This window comes from Metarhizium brunneum, chromosome 7 (genome assembly GCF_013426205.1).
Source record: "Metarhizium brunneum chromosome 7, complete sequence".
In the NCBI taxonomy this organism is placed as follows: Eukaryota; Fungi; Ascomycota; class Sordariomycetes; order Hypocreales; family Clavicipitaceae; genus Metarhizium; species Metarhizium brunneum.
The window spans coordinates 2095775-2116143 of record NC_089428.1 but is presented as its reverse complement, the minus strand read 5'-3'; the positions used below and the strand labels follow the sequence as shown (position 1 = coordinate 2116143).

The window sequence follows — 20369 nt, the reverse complement described above, 5'->3', positions numbered from 1 at the left end:
CAATCGTAAATCTCTGCATGTTTCCTTTCGTCTGAACAGAGGTTTGTTCTGTCGGTTGGAAACAACGTCTCGTGAAGGCTAGCTCTTCGCTGAATCTAACCAGACAGAATACTTAAAAAAACTGATTGTACAAGCCAAGGGGGTAAATTCCACCGTCGAAAGGCGATTGACTGTGATTGGTCCTTGTTTTCAGCTTTTATGACGCAGTGTAGTGGACGCCTGGTTTCCGTGGTTCGAGGGGCTGAGTCTGCACATGTGGTGTCAAGTCTGGTGACATTCCCCCGTCATGATGGCACAGTACGTCCCAGAACAGGCCGTGGGCTGCGCATCATAATGCAAAGTGAAGCTGTTGGTGGAAAAGTCTGCTCCGAGACTCTTCCAATAGCATCTACAGTAGCCGAAACACCAGATTGCTCCATGGCACCATGGAAATCGCGGCAAGCCTGGCGTACTCGATTGTCGTTATTCTCGTTCTGCATCTGAATTTCTTGCGACGTCGTCTCCTCGAATTACCCGTGGTTGATACCCAGCGCCTCGTGGCAAAGTCTCCGGGGTGGGCAGTATGGGCGGCGATTATTGCGACCGGAATGGTGAATTTTGCAAGCATCTCACTCTTTCACGCGCGACGCACAACAGACGACGCTGGACGGTTCGTTATTCACGGCGTTGTCACAAGTCTCGGATATCACTGTACCAAACGGTGGATGCCTGCTGTCTGGCATGTCCTGAGCAGCCAAGCCACCGGCATCAGATTTCCCCGGCTCAAATCGTTGGCTCGGTACGAGTATTCCGCGTTGCCGCAACACCATGTCCGACTTGTGAGAATCAATGGCCCATTTTGCCGTCACAAGTTCCAGTTGTTGCAATTTCCCTTACAAGACTGCCCAGCGTACGATGCCGTATCGTACACATGGGACGGTCAGACGAACGACAGGCTTCTCCGTCTGGGTGACGCGCATCTTGGCGTCACAGAAAATGCATCCATCATTTTGCATGGCTCCGTCCCGTGGGTTGGGTCTCGATACATGTGGATAGATTCCGTATGCATCAACCAGAATGACTTGCACGAAAAAAAGACGCAAATACGGGTCATGCAAAAGATATACCAGCGCGCTGCCTGTGTCAGAGTGTGGCTTCTACCGCCGAAAACCATGCAAAGCATTCTACGACCACCTGAATGGGAGCACGACGCAAAAATGCAAGTCGTGTGCGAAAACATCTTTACATCAAGCAATGCAGTCTTGGGAAATCATCTCGAAAACCTCCTGAGTCACCCATACTGGAATAGAGTCTGGATTGTTCAAGAACTTGCCGCCTCACAAAAGGCAATAATCCATTTCCGTCATTATGTTATTGACTGGAATGTATTGCTCGCATTCGCCGACAAGCACTGGCCGCAATCGCTCCATGAACGATTCCAGGTTCAGCTCTCCAGTTTTGCTTTGCAATTCGAAAAGGGGGCGTCTGCTAATACTCTCCGTGGAATAAGACAGATATCCACCATAGGCCATCATCAAAGAAAGCTTGCTGGTGGCGACAAGTCAACCGTGTCCAGCCTTCTGACAGATTTCGCGGGCTGTCGGGCAACAAATCCCCTCGACAACGTCTACGGACTCGTTGGCATAGCATCGCCTGAACTCTCAGCATCTGTCGCAAAAAATGCCATAGAGTCTTCCGAGATAGACTATGGCCATTCGCCTCTGAAAGTTTATACCGACACAATCAAGGCAGCTATGAGACTCGGCAAAGCCTACACGGACGGCAATGACGATTTCGCGAGTGAGATTTTGATGTTTGCTGGAGTCGGCTGGCCAAGATCTGTCACAAGTCTACCATCGTGGGTAACGGACTGGAGCTCTCTCCCGGACTGTCTCATCGATTCTTTTACTCGATTCAGGCGGGAACTCAGCGCGGGCGGCGGGCGCTACTCTTGTGCGTCTCCAAACTACATGGTCCGGGGAAACTCTCTCTTGGTGTCTGGTGGCTGCCGGGTGGATAGCATTTCGGCCATGACGCAAATGATAGACCACGACAAGCCCGATAGACCTTGGTTCAGCGAGATATGTCGTGTTGTTGCAAGTCAGCTATCGCTTCTAAGCGTAAATGATGTGAAGAGGGCAAGATACAGTAGAGACTACCGGCAATGCCCCCCTCGCTGGCAGGGTGCAATATTTAGGACCTTGGTAGGAGAGCCTGCCTCGTACTGGGAAATGAAGGTGGGCGACGGATTCGAGTACGACCGGCCAGACGCCTATAGAGATTGGGACGTTCGACAAGGCCGTCTAAAGGCAGCTGGCTTACGCGAGTATCACCATAGAAACACTCTACCCAACCTCTCGGATTTGAGACATTCATTTGATTTGTGGTCCAACCTCACCCTTCTTACGCAACGTCTTGATGGCATTGTCCACACGAGCATCTTGAGGGACCAACCAGAGCTACAAGGACGACAGCTCACGAAAGAGATAGCAGAGCTTACTCAGAGCTTGAGATCCGAGATCCGAGAGCATTGTGCACAGTTCGTCTTTGTGTGTCGACAACAAACTCAAGGGCGATGCTTTGCGCTCACCAGGACCGGTTATATGTGCCTGGTCCCACCTGGGAGTCGGATTGGGGACGAACTGTTCGTTTTCGAGTCGTCAAGTCTTCCCTATCTTATTCGGCTTCGAGATTCTTTACAAGGATTCAGAAAACAACCGCAGAGTCTAATGGGGTACTTGGTTGGGAGCTGCTTCGTGCTGGGCTTGATGAGGGGAGAAGGAACACATGCAGCTGACTACCAGCATGAAGAGGAAAGAGAAATGTGGGAAACTAAGAAAGAAACTGTTGTCTTGCTATGAGAAAACCTAGAAATAAATAGCTTGTATAAAATTAATACTAGGTAAAGGCTATTTGAATATTTTAGTTTTTTCTTGATATTCTACTGGGGATTACAAACAAGTCACTCAATCTATAAAACCAGGGCAGTGATAGCACCCAGCAGAACGATAAAGTTGACACCAGCCTTGGAGCCCGAGCTGACAGGAGGGCAGTTCGTAGGAGCCGCATGGGTGCAGTTACCGTTGCACGTCTGCGAGGGCACAGTCCAGGTGTTTGTGTCTGCATGTGAGGGCAAAGAGCCCGTCCCAGTGGAGGCATTAGGCACAGGTGCAATTGTCTCGGTAGGCTGACCGGCGGGCTGACCAGCGGGCCAACTGATAGGTTGACCAGTATGCTTACTGGCAGGCTGAGGGCTGGATTGAACGCTGGACTGCGATGTGGGAACCTTTGTGGGAACTTCAGTCTCAATAACGGGGCGGATTGTCGTGAACAGAGGGATAGTCTTTGTAGTCGTCTGAGGCCGAGCAGGACAGTCTGTTACAGTCGAAGCACACTGAGTAATGGTGTGAATCACGGTGATGTAGACAACTGAAGTAGTCCAGCTAACAGCACTCGTAGGAGCCACAGTAGAGTTGCCCCATGAGCTGGTACTCTTGATAGTGGACAGAGTAGAGGGGACGGACGTTTGAGTGTGAGTGTGAGTGTGAGTCTTGGTTGTGGTGTGGTTGGTGTAATGAGAGTGGGTAGACACAGTCTCAGTCTGTGAGCTTTCTTGGCTGCTGGTCTTGGTAGGCTTAGGGGTAGACGAAGTAGCGTGGTGAGTAGGAGTGGCGGTCTCAGACTCAGAAGTGTGAGCAGGAGGAGGCAGGTTGACACAAGCAGGAAGGGCAGGATTATTGGTAGGAGTCTTGAAAAGCTCAACCTCGGCGTTGCTGCGACGGGTCAGCCCAGGGAGGACTTGACCTTTCTACCGTCTCTATTCCACTAAGGAAGTTCCTGGGCAGCAACGGTATCAGGGTCCTAGCCTGCGTTGAGACGTTGAATAAGCCTGGAAGACGCGACGTTCCCGCAGCCGACGTTGAATGCCCAGCTGACAAGAGCGCCATACTGGTTCGCCTTGACAGTGACCTTGGCGCTTGTGTCTTGGTAGATGCAGTTTTCGGCAACCTATCAAAGGAAGTGAGCTTGGGTTGGCGCGAAATCAGGACCCGAATGTACTTACCGACATATCATCGCTAGGAAGCTTCAAGCCATCGGCCTTGGACAGAGGAGGGAGGGGATACTTAACCTCTGCGCAGTTAGACTTCTTGCAAAGATGACCATCTCCGAGAGTCTCGAGGTGCTGAGGTCCAGGGTCTGGGTCTATGAGACAGCATGTTAGAGTCACTAGACTTGACTATCTAGCCTTGCCATTCGTATACACTCACAGACGTAGTCGTACCATCCTTCAAAGGTGGAAATAAACTTGACGGTAGCTTCATTAGCCTTGGGAGCATTGCAGGCATGGACAATGGTAGAAGCTCCAAGGAGTAGAGTAGCCAATCCCTTAAGCGTTTTGGCTGCAATGAAGAATGTTCAATTAAAGAATGCAAGTAGCAAATAGCGTAAGGACTTTTTAAAAGTCAAATAAATGTCGTGGTCAACAAAACGAGTGTGTTTCACGATCGAGCCTGGGAACAAGAAAAGAAAATACGTTATTTGAGTCAAGAAGTAGATTGGGACGCTGTGTACGCCACCTATCTTCTTATACACCAGTCGAAAGAGTCGCTTTTCTCCAGAGCATCCCCCTCCAACCTGTGACTTCGTATCCTAATGAGCCGAACATCTTTTTTTAGTTTCATCGCCACAAGCAGCTTTCAGCATAGGAAATGAGTAACACACGCTAACATGTCATTGCCGCAGTTCGAGGCTCGTTGTTCGCGGAGACAACGATGTACAGCCTGAAACCTTCCATTGTTAAGCGACAAGTCAGCTTGGAAGTGCTAGAGAGGCATACCACGCCTGAAATAGACATGGGCTGCCAAAATCTAACCCGTTTCTGTCTGTCCTCTTTGGTGTGCCGCGGACGGTCAGCCACAGCGCGGCGGTCAGTCGAGCAGCAGTAGATTTTGCAACTAGTCATGGTAGAAGACCTCCATAGATGATTTGACGGTACTTCCCGTCATGAGGTCCAATTCTATCAGTTGATGTCGATCTATCCCAGGCTGCACTAGGACTTGCGTTTGACGTGATCTGGTCTTGACAGCCGTCGGACAAGGATCGGCTCTCAAGATTCGTCCAGACTTGCGAGTTCCCCATCGGAATGAAACCAGACGAGATGTTGATTATTCTACATGCTGTGGCCGTTTTGGATCTTCAGTTCAATCTGGGAAGGGGATGTGTTGTGGAAAAAGTGGCGTGAGTGGTTAATTAAACCAACCCAAATGCTGGAAAAACGTATTGCAGATCCGTCCTATTTCATTCCGCCAAAACGTTACCTGGGCCATCCAAACGTGCTGGCCGGGAGGGTTACGCTGTTTGCCAGCCTTCAACTAGCGTCAAAACAGGGTCCCGGAAGAAGACTGTTTTTGTAGAACTCAACAGCAAGGGTTGAGCGTGCACGTCGCGGTGCTATCCAAATGATCGTCTTCGCATCGTATCTCGTCCTGCAGGTCGCTGACTAATTGAGAGTCCCCTTCTCCAGATATTGAATACGCCTTTTAATCGCTGCTCATTTCAAATTAAACGGCGCTGCTTATGACACTTGCCAGACTAGCAGAGATCTCGGCCACAAGACAAAACGACTTGGCGGATTTGCAGGCGTGGATGCCGTGCCAAGTTTCTGAACACAAAGTTACAACGGAACGGTGATCCACGCGGAAAATAACGTCTTGATAAAAGTTGTAATACACGCATTCCACATCGCAATCATCATTCCTGCGGTGTTCTGGTTGTTACATCACTCCGTACAAACTGCCATTGCCCAACCACTTACCAACCAGACAGGTTATTCAAATTCACGGAGAAATTGAGAGACCCAATTCCCTTCCAATGATCCAGGCAGCCTTCTCACCAACGATGAGCGCCGTATTATTCGTGTTCGCGCCCACATTCTCAGGACAAATTGACAAATCTACAACCAGTCAGCACCACGTCCCTGCCTTGGCACGGATTTTTTCTTACCAGCAAGCTTCAGTCCCTCCGTTCCATAGACATTCAAGTTTTCATCCACCACGCCCTTGTTTTCCCTTGGAGCCATCTTGCACGTCCCCAACGAATGCCACGTCGTATTCATGTGTCCTCGGATCCAGTCCTCGATTGCGGCATCATCCTCGGCATCGTACTCAATCGGTGGCAGCCTGCGTCTGTCCTCCAGAGAGGCAAACAATCCGTCGGCGGGCTTCTTGTCAGAAAGAGCGGCTTTGCTGCCCTCGCGGAACTGCGGGTGTCCAACCGCCATCTCGCCGTCGTAGCAGTTTGTGCGGCGAAAGATTTCGCGCTGCTTCTTGTACGCCCACAGCAGCTTCTTCAAATCGGCAGGATGGGACAAGAACCCCGTGTTGAAGGAAGGAGGCGCCGCCGGGTCCTTGGAGGTGATGTGAATGTTTCCCCGAGAGTAGGGATAAGCCGTGTAGCAACACATGTTGATGCACTGGCGCGGACCGCCGCCCGCGTCTGACGTCGTCTCGGGGTCAAAGGAGTAGTTCACCGCCGCCATGAGCATCAGAGGCCTGTCGGTCTGCTTCTTGAAGTCGCGGTCCCAGAGCTGTTGGAAATCCGGCCCGAGCTCGGCAACTTCGGCTTCGGTAGGGCGAATTTTGGCAGCCACGTCGATGCCATTCCAGCCCAAGATGGGATTCTTTTCCTCGAGGGCTTTTGCAAAGTCCAGTCGTCCGCTGTTGAGGCCGTCGAGAGTTTGGTCGGGCGCAAGAGTGGTCTTGTAAGGGTACCCGATCAAGTTATGGTCCTGATACTCCTCGCCGACTCCAGGCAAGTCCGACACGACGGGGATGCCTAGTTTATCCAAAATTGCCGCGCTGCCAACGCCGGATCGCTCTAGAATTTGAGGCGTGCCCAGAGCGCCGGCGGATACGACAACCAACTTCTTTGCCTTGACAGTATACGTTTTTCCTTGTTCGCCAGTAGCGGCGGTCGTGGCTCGGTATTCGACGCCCGTGGCACGGTTGCCATCGAAAATGACGCGGGTCACAGTACTCTCCACGAGAAGATGAAGATGGGGATAGTTTCCCGATGCCATCAGCGGATGGACGTATCTGTGAGCCGTATCTTGGCGTGCACCACGGGGACAAATATACCGCAGCCATCGGGAGAAGCCATTGGAAGCCTCGAAATCCTGCAAGTCGTCAACCTCTTGCTCACCTGTAGCCTTGGCAGCCTCAATAATATCATCCTGGGCGGTATTTGCTACATGCGTGCCAGATGAGACGTTTATGGGCCCGTCGTAGCCGTGGAGCTCTTTGTTGACGCCGGGGCTATCATAATGATACGTCTCGAGCTTCTTGGCAAAGGGCAACAAGCTTTTAGCGTCCCAGCCTTTGGTATTCCAAGAATCATAGTCGCATCCCTGTGCTGCTCTCACATGTGAGCCTCGGTTAGATACATGAGTTTGGACTCCGACCAACCTCTAGTGTACATCATAAAGTTGATGGAAGAGCCCCCGCCGAGGACACCGCCGGCAGGGACAACGGCCTCGCGCCCATTCAAGGCCTCTTCCCTGTTCGACTTGTAAAATATAGTCTTCTTGGATGTTGGCTGCAGGTGAGAAAGGTAAACAGCAGGTGTGACAATGGTCGAGTCGTTCAAGTTATTTGGGCCCTGCTCAACTACCAAGATTGACAGGCTGGGATCTGCTTCCGCAAGCCGGCCAGCAATAATGCACGCTGCCGTGCCACCACCAGCAAGGATTACGTCGTACTCCTTCTTTTCCGCGACACTACCCATTATGAGTCGTTGGAGAATGTATACTCAAAAATCCACTCTTGAAACGAAGTTTGCTGGGACTCGTTCGCAGATTACAAGAGGGCCAATGCGGGCAGAAGAAAGCCAGGGTGCTAGAGAAATTAAACACCGGGATCCGGCCATTTGAACCATGTCAACTTCCCCCCTTTGTCCTGTTTGCCTCTTGCGGGGTAACAAGCGGCCGGCATGTCTCGATGATGCGGCTGAGACTACCAAGCTCCAGAAAGAGGGGTTTGCCCGGCCAAAAGGAGCTGAATGCCGCGGCTTCGGCGGCACCGACTCATTCATGTCGAGCCAGGAACCGTGAGCCGTGTTGGAGTCCGTTCTTTCAACTGCATCGGGGCATGTTGGAACTGATAAGCTGCCACTCCTAGAGTAACCCAGCCGTTAACTTGGCTTGCATTTCCGTGTGGGCTGCACAGCGACACTATTGGTGGTTCAAGACCAGTTATGTGACAAGGGCTCAGTAGAGGGCTTGGAGCAATTTACTCAATTCATCTAATAACAGTCTTTGGTATCAAAGGTCCTTGGTTTTCCTCAAGGCCTTGAGGGACCGAAGACGTCTATTTATACAAGAAGTCGGTGAGGACCTTCTGCCCTAATCCCATGACCGTAGCCCTTGTGTAACCAACGCCATTTCCGTGTGACAAGTTATCATATGAGGTTCTTGCAACAGTCGACAGTTCCTACGCTATTCCCAAGTCAGGCTTGTCGTGCAAGCGGGAAAATCGGCGTTTATGCAGTCGTACCAAAAGGGACTATACCGGCCACATAATGTCATCCACTAGTGCAAATTTATACGCGGCCCCGCGGTAGACGTTTTATCCTCAGCTATCATCCATCATCAACCTGAGCGTTAGTTAGTCGCTGATCTAAGAGGGAGCCGCATTATACTCTTGGGTTACACAAAAGTAGATGCGAATTGTTAAGAGGGGATTAATCGTAAATTGGTGATCGATTCCACTATCGTAGCTGTCTATGCGGCCTGTTTATAAAGGGGCCATATTCTTGCTTACGTTAGCCGAGTAAGACGGGATCACGTGACTCCATGCAAAGCTACGTATTTATCGGATAGGTCTACTGTCATTTGTCCAGGGTATAATATTCTGTATTAAACTAGAGTGTTATCTGAACTTCCGAAGTAACTAACTACTATAACAAAAGTGTATAGTAGCGCCTTCGCGAGTAAATTATAATATATAATACTTTCTTAATATACTTTAACTATAATAATTATAATATTTAATATCCCCTCCGGAAGAGGTAAAACCGCTAATACAAATTTATTAGGCAGCTTTACTCTTAGTATTACTAGCCTTATTAGGCCCTTTTATAGCTAATATAATAGCTTTTTTAGAGTTATATTTTAGCTTTATATTTTTAAAGGCCTTTTTTTTTATATTTTTAATAGCTTTATTATTTTTCTTAATTTTTATTAGGTTAGGATTTTTAGCTTTATAATAGCTATTTTTTTTATTATAAAAAGCTTTTAATTTAGTATTAATTATATTACCTTTTAAGCCTTATTAACTTTTAACCCCTAAAAGTTATAATAGGTAACTTACTTATATTAGGCTTTTTAGCACTTTTAGAGCTTATATTATTATTAGTATATACTTTATATATAATAGTTTATAAATAGCTATAATAAATATTAGTAAGTAAGCGGTTATAATGCTTATAAGAAATATATATATATAAGAGCAGTAACTTATAATTAGTTATTTATAGCAGGGTTTTAATAATAAAAAAGGTAAATAATTTAGATAAAAAAGAATAAGATTAACTTAGAATATAAGCAAGACTATATAAATATACTATATATATAGGTATTTTAGGTTTTTAATATAACTTAGTGTAAGTTATAAGCGCGAAGTTTGCCTTTATAATAATAATAGCTAAAGCTATTATAAGATAGCCTTGGCTAATAGCCGCGGTGTAATACTAATTACGCTAGTATATTTAATATATTATAATATATAAATAATTTACTTTTCTAGTTTTTTACTATTTTTAGCCTAATATAGCCTAATATTATTTTAGATTTTATACTTATATAATACTTATATTATATATATAATTTTATTTAATTATAAAGCGAATTAATTATAAATTAATAATATTTAATATTTTATATTTAAATTATAAAATAATAGCTTAAATATTTTAATTTTTTAAAATATTTATATAAAATAAATTATATTTTTTAAAATATTTATATAAAATAAATTATATTTTTTAAAATATTTATATAAAATAAATTATATTTTTTAACTTTATAAAATTAGGTTAATTTAATTTATAATTATAATATATAATAAAATTCTTACCTAATATAATTCCCCTTATATATAACAGCTAAAGTTTCTAAGGGAGAAACTAGTTATAGTTTATATTAGTAAAGCTATTAAGGTAATTAATTTAAGTAATTAGGTATTATATTAGTAATAAATTATAAATTATAACTAAGTAATTAAAGTTAAAAAGTTATAAGTAAAGCTTAATTAATATAATAATTTATATTAAAAGCTAAAAAGTTGAAGTTTATTTATAAAGTAAATTTAAGGGTTTTTATATATTATAATAATTCCCCTTTAAAAGAGGTAAAACTACTAATATAAATTTATTAGACAGCTTTACTCTTAGTATTATTAGCCTTATTAGGCCTTTTTATAGCTAATATAATAGCTTTTTTAAAGTTATATTTTAGCTTTATATTTTTAAAAGCTTTTTTTTTTATATTTTTAATAACTTTATTATTTTTCTTAATTTTTATTAAATTAAAATTTTTAGCTTTATAATAATTATTTTTTTTATTATAAAAAGCTTTTAATTTAATATTAATTATATTACTTTTTAAGCTTTATTAGCTTTTAACCCCTAAAAGTTATAATAAGTAACTTACTTATATTAGGCTTCTTGGTACTTTTGCCTATATTATTATTATTTATAAATAGCTATAGTAGATATTAGTAAGCAGTTATAATACTTATAGGAGATATATATATATAGGGGTAATAACTCACGATTAGTTATATTATTATAGCAGGGTTTTAATAATAAAAGAGGCAAATAACTTAAATAAAAAAAAATAAGATTAACTTAAAATATAAGCAAGAATAAACTATATAAATATATTATATATATAGGTATTTTAGGTTTTTAGTATAACTTAATATAAGTTATAAGTATAAATTATAATATATAAGGTTTACCTTTATAATAATAGTAGCTAAGGCTATTATAAGATAGCCTTAGCTAGCAGCTATAATATAATACTAATTACTATAACAGCTAAGGTTCCTAAAGGATAAACTAGTTATAGTTTATATTAGTAAAATAATTAAAGTAATTAATCTAAGTAATTAATTATTATATTAATAATAAGTTATAAATTATAATTAAATAATTAAAATTAAAAAATTATAAGTAAAGCTTATTTAATATAATAATTTATATTAAAAGCTAAAAAATTAAAATTTATTTATAAAATAAATTTAAAAGTTTTTATATATTATAATATTTATTTATTATTTATTAAAATTTTAATAAATTATAATTATATATATATTATTAATTTATTTAAAATTTATTAAATAATTAATAAACTTTTTTTTATTAATAGCTTATTTTAATTATAAATTTATTACTTATTATACTTATACTATTTTATAGCTTATATAGCTAGCTTAATTTATAATTTATATTATAACTTATAATTAAATTATAATATAATATTTTTTTTTATAATTTTACTTTTAAAATCTAAGCTTTATTTTATAAATAATTATATTTACTTTTTTTTTTATTAATTATAAGTATTTTACTTTTTTTTAATATTTTTTTTTATTATATTTAATTATATAAAAAAACCTAATAAATTTTATTTTATTATTAATTATATTATAATTATTACTTTTATTTATAAATAAAATTTTAAAATATTATTTTATAATTATTATTTTAAAAAAAAAAGTTTTTATTAAATTATTAAAAATATTAATTATTATATTTTTTATTATTTTTTAGGTTATTTTTATAATAATTTTTATACTTTTATAATAAATTATATATATAAAGTTTTTTTATTATAATATATATTATTAATATATTTTAATAAATTATATTATTAAGAAATTTTATTAGCTTAAAAAAAAATTAATAAAAAAACTATTAATTAAAAAGTATTATAAAGCTTAATTAAAAATAAATAAAACCTTAAATTATTTAATATATTTTTAATATATATATTATTATTTATATAAAAAAAATCTAAAAATAACTTATTATAATTTTATTTTTTTAAAAAAAATAAAAAATATAAATTAAAAAAAAAAAAAAAAAAAGCTTAAAAGTATAAATTAAAGTAAATTTAATAATAAAAATTTAAAGTTATTTAAAATACTTAAAATTAAAATACTTTTAATATTTTAAACTAAAATACTTTACTTAATATTAAGTTATAAGCTATTAATAATATTATTATAATAAGTATTAATAATTTTTTAAGTATTTTATAAGTTTTTATATATTTTTCTTATTTTTATAATTTTTTTATTTAATAAAATATTAATATATTTTATTTTTTATTTTTATATTTAAAATTTATTTTATTTTATATTTTATTTTATTTATAATTTTAATATTTTTTTTATTAATATATTATTTAATACTTTTTTAAAAAATAAAATATATATTATAAAATAATTTTTTATAATTTTTAATAATAAAAGTTTATAATTATTTATTAATATTTATTTTTTAATAATAAATAATTTTAATTTTTTATAATTTAATTTATTATTTAATTATATTATTTTAATATTTTATTAAAATAAATAAATTATATTTTTTTTTTAAAAATTAATTTTTTTAATTTTTTATAATTATAATATTATATTATTTTATTTTATATAAATTCTAATTTATATTATATTTTTTTATATAATTTTTTTAGTTTATTTACTTATAATATTATTTATTTTATTTATAGTTTTTTATATTATATTTAAAATACTTTAAAATTAAATTTATAATTAATATAAGCTAATATTTATTTTATTAATTCTAATATTAAGCTATTATAAATTAATTATATTATAAATAATTATTTAATTTAATTATTTTATTAATAATTAATATAATATTATAAATATTATTTAAATATTTAATTTAATTTTTTTATTTATTTATTTATTTATAAATAATATATAATACTTAATTTATAATTTATTTTAAGTTATATTATAAATATTTATTAAAATTTAAAAGTAAATATACTTTTTTTATTTAATATAATTTTTTTTAATAATTTATAATTATTTATTATTATTTATAAAATATATATATAAGTTCTTTTATATTATTTACTTTTTTATATAATAAAAAATATTTATATTTTATAAGTTTATTTATAATTATAAATATATTATTATATTTTATATTAATTATTAGTTTTTTTAATATTAATAGTTTTATAATATAATTAAAAGTTATTAATTTTTATAATTATATTAATATTAATAATAATTATAATTTTTTATATAATTTATATTATAAAGCTTTATTTTTTTTATATTATATATATTTATTAATAATTTTTTTAATTATTTTTTTAATTTTTAAAAAATTATATTATTATTATATTTTATTTAATATTTTATAAATTTTTTAATATTTATAAATTAAATATTTATATATTTTTTTAATATATTTTTTTTATAATTTTAAAGGTATTTAAGTTTTTTTATAATATTTTAAAATAATTCTAGGTTTTATAAAATATTTTTTTAATATATTTATAAACCTAATTTTTTTTTTACTTATTATTAGATTTTCTTATATATTAGGTTTTTATTTTATACTTTTAATATAATATTTAATTATTTTTATTAAAAATTATTATTTATATTAATTTTAAGAAATTATTTTATTATTATAAATACTTTTATATTATAATTATTTTTTTAATTTAAAATATTTATTTATTTATTTTTAGATTTTTTTTAATAAATAATTTTATAATTAAATTTTAAAAAATATTTAATTTATTAAATTTATTATTTATTTAATTATTATATTATTATAAAATAAAAAATATTTTTATAATTAATATATATTTTAATTTTATATTTATTTTTTATAAAATAATATTTAAATTTCTTAAAAATATTAATAATTATTAAAAATTTTTTATTATAAATAAAATAATTAAATTTTATTTTATAAAATTTTTTTAAATAAAATATAATAAAATATAATTTTTTATTATTATTTTTTTATTTAATTTATATTTTTAAAATAAAATTTAATAAATTAATTTTTAATTTTATTTTTTTTTTTTAAATTAAAAATTTTTAAAATAAATTTAAATATAATAAGTTTTTTAATTTTATTAAAAGTATATTATATTTTATTATTTTAATTTTATTATTTATTTTTTTTAATAAATTTATTTAAAAATATTATAATTTTATTATAATTTTTAATAAATTTTTTATAATAATTTATAAAACTTTTAAAATTTTATATATTTTTAATATTTTTTAATATTAATTAATTTTTTATTATTTTAATTTTTATTTTTTTTATTTATATTTTATTTAATTATATTATATATTTTAAAAAATTTATTTTTTATATATAAAATTTATATTTTATTAATTTAAGTAATAATTTAATATTTTATAATATTTTTAATATTATATATATATATTTTTTATAATTTTTTAAGATTTTTAAGAAAATTAATATATTATTAAAATATATTATTATAAAATTATTTAAATATTTTTATAATATATTATTAATTATTTTTTAAAATATTATTAATATATTAATAAATTTTATTAATATTATTAAATATTTAAATAATTTAAATTATATTTTAAAAACTATTATTTATTTATAATTTTTTTTTATTTAAATTAAATTATATACTTTTTTTAAGTTTATTATAATAAATTAATTTATATTATATAATTAATTTTATAATTTTAATATTAATAATAATAATATTTTATTTTTTATAATAATTATATTTAATTATTAATAATTTATTATTAATTATAATTTTTTATTTTTTTTTAAAATAAATATAATTAAATATTTAATTTTTAATATTAATATTTAAATATAATTTTTTATTAATATTTTATTAATATATTTTTATAATATTTTAAGTTTTTTTATATTTAAATTATAAATTTTATAAAATATTATTAACTTTTTATTTATTAATTTAATTTTATAATTTTATTAATTATATTTAAATAATTTAATTTTTAATTTTTTTATAAATAATTTTTTATATTTTTAATATTTTTTAAAAATATTTTTAAGTTTTTTTTTTTTTATTATTAAATTTTTATTATTTTTATTATTTTTATTTTATTTTTTTTTTAAGTTTTTTATTTATATTTATAAAATTTTTTTTTAAAATAATAATAATTTTTTAAATTTTAGCTTTTATTTTTTTATTATTTATTATTATTTATATTTTAATTTATAATATTATTAAAATTATTATAATAAATTTAATTATTTTTTTTTTATATTTATTATTTTTATATTATTTATTTATTATTATTAGTTTTTAAATAATTTATTTAAAAAAAAATTTTTTTAAAATTTTATTTATAAGCTAAATTATAATAAAATATTTTTTTTTTTTAAATTTTATTAATTTTATTAATTTAAAATTTTATTTTATTTTAATTAGCTTATTTTTTAATTAATTAATAGGTTATTTTTTTATAATTATAAATATTTTAATATTAAATTATATTTTAATATATTTATAATATTAAGTTAAATTACTTTTAAATAATTTTAAATTTATATTTTAAAATAATTAATTTTTTAATTAATAATTTTATTATTATAAATAAAAAGTTTTTTTTTAATATTAATTAATTTATATAATATTTTTTTATATTTTTATAATAATTAATAATAATTAATAATTCTAAATAAAATATAATTATTTATTATATTATTATTTATAAATATATAAATATAATATTTTATAATTTTAATATTTAATATTATTTTATTATTTTATTTATTTTAAATTATATTAAAAGTTATTAATATTTTTTTTTATATTAATTTATAATTTTTTTATAAATAATATATTTTATTTTTTAAGTTTTTTAAAATAAATTTTTTTATAATTTATTATTTTATTTTTTAATATTATTTTATAAGTTTAATTTTATTTTATAAGTATTTAAAATAAAACTTATTATTAAATATTTAATATAAATAATTATAAATTTAATTTTTTATTTTTTTATATTTTTTATATTTTAAATTATTATAATTTATTATATATTTTTTATTATATTTAAAATTAAATTTTTATTTATAATATTATTTATTTAGCTTTTATTTATTATAATATATTAATTTTATAATTTTTTTAAGATTTTTTTATTTAAATATATTTAATATTTATTATATTTATTTATATATTATTAATATTTTATATTATTATTTATATTATTTTTTAGCTTTATTTATTATATATTTTAAGTAATTTAATAATAAATATATTATATATTTTTTTATTTTATATTAAAATAATTTAAATAATAATTTTTTTTTATATATTAAAATTTTTTTTTTATATATATATTAATATTATTACTTATTTTTTATATATATATATAATTAATATATATTTAATTTATATATATTTATAAAATTTATATAAGCTTAATATTTAATAAATATATTTAAATTAGATTTTAAAATTATTATTTAATTATTATTAATTATTTTTATTTTTTATTTTAAAAGTTTTTATTTAAAATATAATATTTTAATTAAATATTTTTTTATTTTAATTAAAAATATATTTAATTATATTTTAATTATAAAATATACTTAATATATTATAAATATATATAATATTTATATTAATTATATATAATTTTTATATTTTAATAAAAATTTAAAATTATTTTTTTTTAAGTATTATAATATTAGGTTTTTTAATATTATAATAATATTTATTATAATAATAAAAATTATAAAATATTTTCTTATTAATATAAAAAAATATTATTATATAATTTACTTTTATATAATTATTAATTTTATTAGTATTTTTTTTTATTTTATTTATTTTTAAATACTTTTAAAATATTTAAAATTATATTATTATTATTAATATTTATTTTTTTTATTTTATTTTTTAATTTATTAAAAAAATAAAAATTTATATATTTTATTTTTTTTATATTATTATTTTTTTTAAATTTTTTTTATTTTTACTTATTATTATATTTAATTAAGAATTTTTTAATATAAATTTTTATTTAAATATTTTAATAATTTTAATTTATAAAATTTTTTTTATTTTATTATTATAAAAGTTTTTTTTTTATTAATTATTTATTTAATTTTTTTTATATTAATTATTTATTTAATTTTTTTTATATTAATTATTTAATTATTTATAACTTATTTTTTATAAAGTTTATAATTTTTTTTTTAATTTTTTTAATTTTTTTAAAAACTATTTTTTTTTTATTTATTACTTATATAAATATAATAATTATTATTATAATAAAAAATTTAATTAAGATTTTTATATTTTATTTTTAATTTAATAATTTTATTTTTTTATTAATTAATAATATTAAGTTATTTTTTATTTTTTTTTAATATTAGCTTTTATTTTTTTTTAGGTTTTTTATATTTATTAATAAAATATTTTAGTTTTTTATAATTATAATATTTTTTTTTTATTATTTTTTTTAATAATATTAAGTTTTATTTATTTAAAATTAAAAATATAATTATAAATAATAAGTTTTTTATATTTTTTTTTTAATTTATTTATTATTTTTTTTTTTATAAAATTTTAAGTTTTTTTTTTAATTATTTTTATATATATTATTAATATTATTTATTATTAATTTAAATTATTATTATTATATAATTTAAAAAATTATTTAATATATTTTTTTTATATAATTTATTTTTATTTTTTTTTTAATTTTTTAAAAAAAATTAATATAAATAACTTATTTTTTTAGTTTAATATTAAAATAACTTATTTAAAATATATTATATAATTTAATATAAATTTTTTTTATTTAAATTAATTTATATAAATAATTATAATTTTTATTTTATTAATTAATTTAAATATTTTTTTAATTATTTTTTTAAATTTTTTATAATTAATAAATATTTTTTTTATTTTATTTTTTTAATTATTTTTTATATTAATAAAATAATTTTATATAATTAATTTAAATTATATAAATATAATATTTATTATATATTTTTTAATATATAATATCTTTATTTATATATTAATTAATTTATTTAAGTAAAATTAATAATATATTTTAAGTTAAATTAAAAATTCTTAAAATATTTTTAAATTATTATTATAAAATTCTAATATTTTAAGCTTAATAATTTTTTTTAAGTTTTTTTATTTTAATATAAGTATTTAATATTTAAAGTTAAATTATTTAATTTATTAATATAATTATATAAGTTTAATTATAAAATTTTAAAATTTAAAGCTTTAAAATTTTTAAAATATTAATAATATAATTATTTTAAATAAAATAAGTATTATAAATATTATTTTAATAATTATTAAATATTACTTAAAATAATATAATAATTATTTAAATAAAAGCTTTTAATATATAATAATTAAAATTCTTAAAAAATAAACTAATTATAATTTATATTAATGAAATAATTAAAATAATTAATTTAAGTAATTAATTATTATATTAATAATAAGTTATAAATTATAATTAAATAATTAAAATTAAAAAGTTATAAATAAAATTTATTTAATATAATAATTTATATTAAAAGCTAAAAAGCTAAAATTTATTTATAAAATAAATTTAAAGGTTTTTATATATTATAATATTTACTTATTATTTATTAAAGTTTTAATAAATTATAATTATATATATATTATTAGTTTATTTAAAGTTTATTAAATAATTAATAAATTCTCTTTTATTAATAGCTTATTTTAACTATTAATTTATTACCTACTATACTTATACTATCTTATAGCTTATATAGCCGGCTTAACTTATAACCTACACTATAGCTTATAACTAGGTTATAATAATTACGCTAAAATAGTTTACTTTTCTAGTCTCTTACTATTCTTAGTGTTACGACCCAGTTACAAGCTGCAGCGTAGGTCGCAGGTTGGGCCGGCTGCATGAGCCACGGGACGGCGCAGGCACAGCGGGTGACGGATTAATGGTCAGAACGGGCCGCCAATAGGGGAGAGTTCACTGACTGTTTAGTGAACTCTAGACGAACTAGTAGCACGTATATAACTATAGTTCACCAGGACTTCAGTGAACAACGGGTAAACGCCGTAGTATATAGGGACCCCTAAATTCGCTTTATAGATAGACTTTAGCTTCTTAGCTTTTAACACCGATCATTACATTAAATAAGCTTCGCTTACAACTCTTTGACTCTGATCACCTGGTTACGGTCTACAACCTATTACCAACGTAATACCCAACTGCTCAGATTGACTGCCCTAGTGGCTCTGCCAACATAAACTACAACTAGTTTATCCCTTAGGAACCTTAGCCGTTACACGTTGAAAGCTCTTATTCAGACTACTACCGCGTTACTCTGAGTAATACCTGATAACTGTTAATATAGCACTACGCGAGACTACTACCGTATCTAGATTAAATGAAACCCAAGAAGGACTAATAACCATCTCTGCTCACGAGATGCTTGCTGAGATTATACGCCTTCGGGAACGGGTCCAACAAATGGAAGAAGAACAGCAGGAACAAGCCACGATTGCTGCCATAATTAAAAAGGACTTAGGAGAAATTCTTAGACCCAGGGCACCAGGACTGTATAACGGATCCCCGGGTACGCTTTAAGGATTTCTCACTCAACTCAGGGCTTACCACTGACAATTCCCGAACAAAATGGAAGAATCCTCTGTCAAGGTACTGCACGTAGGAGAATATATAACGGGAGTGGCACTCACATGGTTTGAACCTATTATAAGGGACTACCTTAATAAAGAAAAAGACAACCGCGAAGAAGAAACCAACACCATTTTCGAAAGTTACGATGAGTTCGAAAAAGCCATCAAGAAAGCCTTTAGAACAGTTGATGAAGCTAGAGCTGCTGAGTACTACATCGACGGGCTTAAGCAGAAGGGATCGGCATCCGATTATGCCGCTCGCTTCTAACAACTCGCATCTCAGCTTGACTGGGAGGACGAACCTCTTATATCAGCTTTCTATAAAGGACTTAAAGAAGAAGTCAAAGATAAACTTTATAGAGAGAACAGACCAGACAACTTATCGGATTATATCGCTATAGCGGTACGAATCGATGACAGATAGTATCAGCGACGCATACAGAAGAAACAGGGTAAAGGAACCTGGAACCCTACTAAAGGAAAGAGTTACCAAGCCAATCAACGCAGAAAGCGTGACGAACCTATTGCTTATGGTCACACTCTTAACCCTGGACAAATAGAGCTTAACGCTACTAAGAAAGACAACAAAAAGGAAAAGAAATACTATAACTACGGAAAACCAGGACAT

General features: G+C 28.5%; 4 protein-coding genes across 4 annotated transcripts; 3 read left to right on the top strand and 1 right to left on the bottom strand.

Annotated features, from left to right (window-relative positions):
• Positions 1–425: 425 nt before the first annotated feature.
• On the top strand, positions 426–2840 carry G6M90_00g111880 (uncharacterized protein; the record flags this gene model as incomplete). The annotated part of the gene is made up of 1 exon (XM_014684775.1): positions 426–2840. The coding sequence occupies one exon, from the start codon at positions 426–428 to the stop codon at positions 2838–2840; it is 2415 nt and encodes an 804-aa protein (XP_014540261.1).
• Positions 2841–2950: 110 nt separating this feature from the next.
• On the bottom strand, positions 2951–7761 carry MOX (Alcohol oxidase; the record flags this gene model as incomplete). Its single annotated transcript, XM_066131840.1, has 7 exons — positions 2951–3752; positions 3929–3987; positions 4043–4182; positions 4248–4379; positions 5873–5932; positions 5983–7389; positions 7443–7761. 7 exons carry the CDS (start codon positions 7759–7761, stop codon positions 2951–2953), a joined length of 2919 nt encoding a protein of 972 aa, XP_065987972.1.
• Positions 7762–7909: 148 nt separating this feature from the next.
• Positions 7910–10425, top strand: G6M90_00g111860 (uncharacterized protein; the record flags this gene model as incomplete). The annotated part of the gene is made up of 2 exons (XM_066131839.1): positions 7910–8082; positions 10410–10425. The coding sequence occupies 2 exons, from the start codon at positions 7910–7912 to the stop codon at positions 10423–10425; spliced, it is 189 nt and encodes a 62-aa protein (XP_065987815.1).
• Positions 10426–19532: 9107 nt separating this feature from the next.
• Positions 19533–20009, top strand: G6M90_00g111850 (uncharacterized protein; the record flags this gene model as incomplete). The annotated part of the gene is made up of 2 exons (XM_066131838.1): positions 19533–19680; positions 19747–20009. The coding sequence occupies 2 exons, from the start codon at positions 19533–19535 to the stop codon at positions 20007–20009; spliced, it is 411 nt and encodes a 136-aa protein (XP_065987918.1).
• Positions 20010–20369: the final 360 nt, after the last annotated feature.